This window comes from Triticum dicoccoides, chromosome 2B (assembly GCF_002162155.2).
Source record: "Triticum dicoccoides isolate Atlit2015 ecotype Zavitan chromosome 2B, WEW_v2.0, whole genome shotgun sequence".
NCBI classification, from domain to species: Eukaryota; Viridiplantae; Streptophyta; class Magnoliopsida; order Poales; family Poaceae; genus Triticum; species Triticum dicoccoides.
In genome coordinates this window covers 97881877-97885148 of record NC_041383.1, presented here as the reverse complement: position 1 = coordinate 97885148, position 3272 = coordinate 97881877, and the positions used below count along the sequence as shown (strand labels likewise).

Genomic DNA, 3272 nt, shown 5'->3' with positions numbered 1-3272 from the left:
CTATTGCAATGGAACCTAGGACTCTTCTTCCGGATTGTCATTGGTACTTTCTATGTGCATTTTTTTCCTCCTTTAATCATCTTCCTCTCCTTTATGTATGTGCTCCTCTTTTTAATTTCCCTCTCATCTACACCCTTCACTTGAAGCATGGAAACACACAATGATGATCACTACAAAATTGCCTGGTTGCAGCATGATTGAGCTTGACTGTGCTAATATCATTAACAAGAAATGTTTACAGAACTTGGTTGAATTTTGTGAGTACTTGATTGCTGGATTTGATATCGTGTTCTCTCTTCATAAGTTGCCTGTAACTTTCTTAATTCTCAATCACATTACTAAGCTTTTCAATCAACATCTAACCATTCTCATCTGAAGGCCACTTCATATATAACCTAGCTATAGACTAATAGTTGTGCGCCATAAAAGAGAGTAAGTTCAGCTTTAGTAGTGTGCAGCATTGAAGTGAAAATTTCAGACAACCAAATAACAGTAATAGCTCCACTTAATGGTGTACCTTGTGCATGTAGGCACACGCCACGTCTGCGCTGATGCCCAGGGAGCAGGGGATGATGTGCTGGTGCCTAAACTACAAGAAGCTGACCCTGGAGGTGTGCAAGGACCTGTTGTTGCAGCGGCTGCCCAAGCTCCGACCCCCTCTTTCGTCGTCGAAGGTCAGACAACCATTTCTCATCTGAAGGTCACTTCATATATAACCTAGCTACAGACTAGTAGTTGCACAACATAAAAGAGAGTAAGCTCTGCCTTAGTTTAGTACTAGTGTGCAGCATCAAGTGGAGATGTCAGACAACTTAGATTTAGCAATAGGTCCATTTAATGATGTATCCTTGTGGAATGCAGGCACACCCCATGCTGACATCTGGGAAGTGGAGGACGTTGTGCCGGTGCCTGAAGCACGAGAAGCTGGCCCTGGAGGCGTGCAAGGACCCGTCCTCGCATCCGCCGCCCAAGCCCCAAAACCCTCGTTCGACAACAATGGTGCGGAGGCGGGTCGTGGTGGGGCGAGAAGATGGCGCTGGGGCTGGGGCTGGACCTGCGGAGTCTGTAGGGGGCAGGTAGCCGAGGTGCGAGGAGACGAAGGACCGGAGTAGTAGTGCCAAGGCGTCCAGAATGTGGTAGGCTGCTAGCTAGATGGAGACATGGAGTGGCCTGATGATCCTTTTTGTAAAGCTTATTTGCTTGATTTGTGTGGTGATGGCCGTTGGGTACGAGCGAGGCACACGAGCAAGAGTGGCAGCTGTTCTGCTGGGATTGCAAAGCTTTCGCCGTTGCGGCGTTGCGGGATATGACTGATCGACGGTGCAGTTCATCTTCTGTCGGCAAACCCATCATTACCTGGCAACAGGTGATGCATTGCCGATTTTGTTGTGGACAGGGCTGGACTTGGTGTTAGGAAGTAACCGACAGTAGCATGAACTTCATCTTCATGAACTGCAAGAGCACTCAGGCATGCTCTTCAGGCAATGGCGCGTGATCGTCATAGCGCTCTGTGATCATCTGCTTGTTCGCCGGACATGTTGAGCATAAGAGGAACATATGAAGTAAAACAGGTTAACTGTACAACCCAAGTCGAAGCGTTTCTCTTTAGGTTCTGGTGACCCAAAGCGCCGCCTGCTGACCGGGCGCCGTGCTACAGTAAGAAGTCAGGAAAAGATTCTCCAGGAGCTCCCCGCAATGCAGATCCGGTACGATTCCGGTACAGCAGCCCACCCATCGGGGTTTTTTTCTACCTGCAGACAATCAGTCGTCAGGTTTATCAATTACCACCACCGTACTTCCGTGATGCCAATCTTAAGCGGAGCAGCACGCAAGTACTGGTGGTACTGAAGGTGGTGGTGGCGAGACAGTGAAAAAAAGCTGGTGGGTCTTTTTTTCTCTCTGGCCGCGCCTACAGGCCGAATAACTCACTGAACGCGGCGTAGTCGCCGTCGTCGTCCTTCTCCTTCTCCACGCAGTCGTCCCTGTTGGACCCCTGACCGGAGTCACCCTGGCAGACTAGTTTAGCCGGTGGCGGCGCGTCGTCGTCGTCGTCGTTGTCCTCAAGGACGATGACGCCGCCCTCGTCGCGCCCACGGCGGCACGCGGCGATCTCCTCCAGGGCGCGGCGCTGGCACTCCATCTCCAGCCCTCCCAATCTTCCCGCGCCCACTTCATGACCGACTCGTCGTCGAGCGCGTCATCGTGCTTGCTCTTCACGGCGGCGAGCCCCGGCTCCGTCTTCGGCCTGACGAGGCGGGGAGGAGCCGAGGAGGAGGCACGACCGCCCTCGTTGATGACGAAAGCGGCGCTGCGGGTGCGTGCACGTGGTGGCTAGACGGGGTGAGACGGGGAGAGAGCGCGCCGATGGCGAGAGAAGGTGGGTTGTGGGCGGGGTGATTCCACCAGCGAGGGAGGAGCGGTTTTTATAGCGGCCGGGGGGCGGCAACGCGTGTGTATGCGTGGCAGGTGGGGGCGTGTCACCTCACCGCGCCGCCCATGAGGAATCAATGGAAAGCTGACCGGCGGCAGCCTTGGCATTGATTCCCTGCGGGAAACCGAGGCGATGAGGATGACGAGGCTCGGGGGTCGCTCGGTCGGTGGGCCTGCCGTTCTTTCACGCCAAAAAATGATTGCCCCGACGCCCCTGGTTCCCTCCAGTGTGCCGGGTTCGGACTGGGTCCGCCAACGCAAGTTTCGAGTCTAACCGGTGAAAAATGGGCTCCTCAGAACGCGACTGGACCGTTTTTCGGACGCCGGCGCCGAAAAAGGGGCTTGAGGGGGCTGTTGGGGGACGCGGCTGGAATGCTCTAATCCGGAGCTCGTCTGGTCTTGCTACTACAGACAGGAGCCTCGCCGTCGTGTACGTACGTACGTCAATGATGCAGTCCGGTGCATGGCGTGATTAGGCTAGTCATAGTGGGGAGTAACTTAGACTATACATATGTTACTAGTCCATGTTACCACCTTCATAGTGGGAAGTGTCAGAGATGTAGTAACATGCATATCTTCATTTATTGCTTTGTAGACTCATTTTGTATTGAAAACCGCTATGTGATGGTAACCTATTATGTTACTTTATTTATCTCTCTCCTCTTTAGTTACATGACACGTCATCTTTTTTCTTATGTGGCATCTATGTTACTATTTATGTTACTCCCACTATATAGATCTAAGCCGGCTGCACACCGGCCGACCTCGGAGGGCTCGAGGATGGCCTGGCCATCATTGGGCGGGGCTGCAGGAGCAGCGGTACGTAGTAACTACTGTAGTGT

At 53.0% G+C, this 3272-nt stretch overlaps 1 protein-coding gene across 2 annotated transcripts in view; it reads left to right on the top strand.

The window, feature by feature from the left end:
• LOC119362344 overlaps window positions 1-1335 on the top strand; it is a 7402-nt gene extending 6067 nt beyond the window's left edge. The window contains exons 7-8 of one of the 2 annotated variants that reach the window (XM_037627550.1): window positions 531-674; window positions 862-1335. In XM_037627550.1, the coding sequence (XP_037483447.1) occupies window positions 531-674; window positions 862-1112 (395 nt within the window). In that variant the 3' untranslated portion in view covers window positions 1113-1335. The remainder of the gene's footprint in view (window positions 1-530; window positions 675-861) is intronic. The other variant, XM_037627551.1, reaches the window with a different exon arrangement.
• Window positions 1336-3272: the final 1937 nt, after the last annotated feature.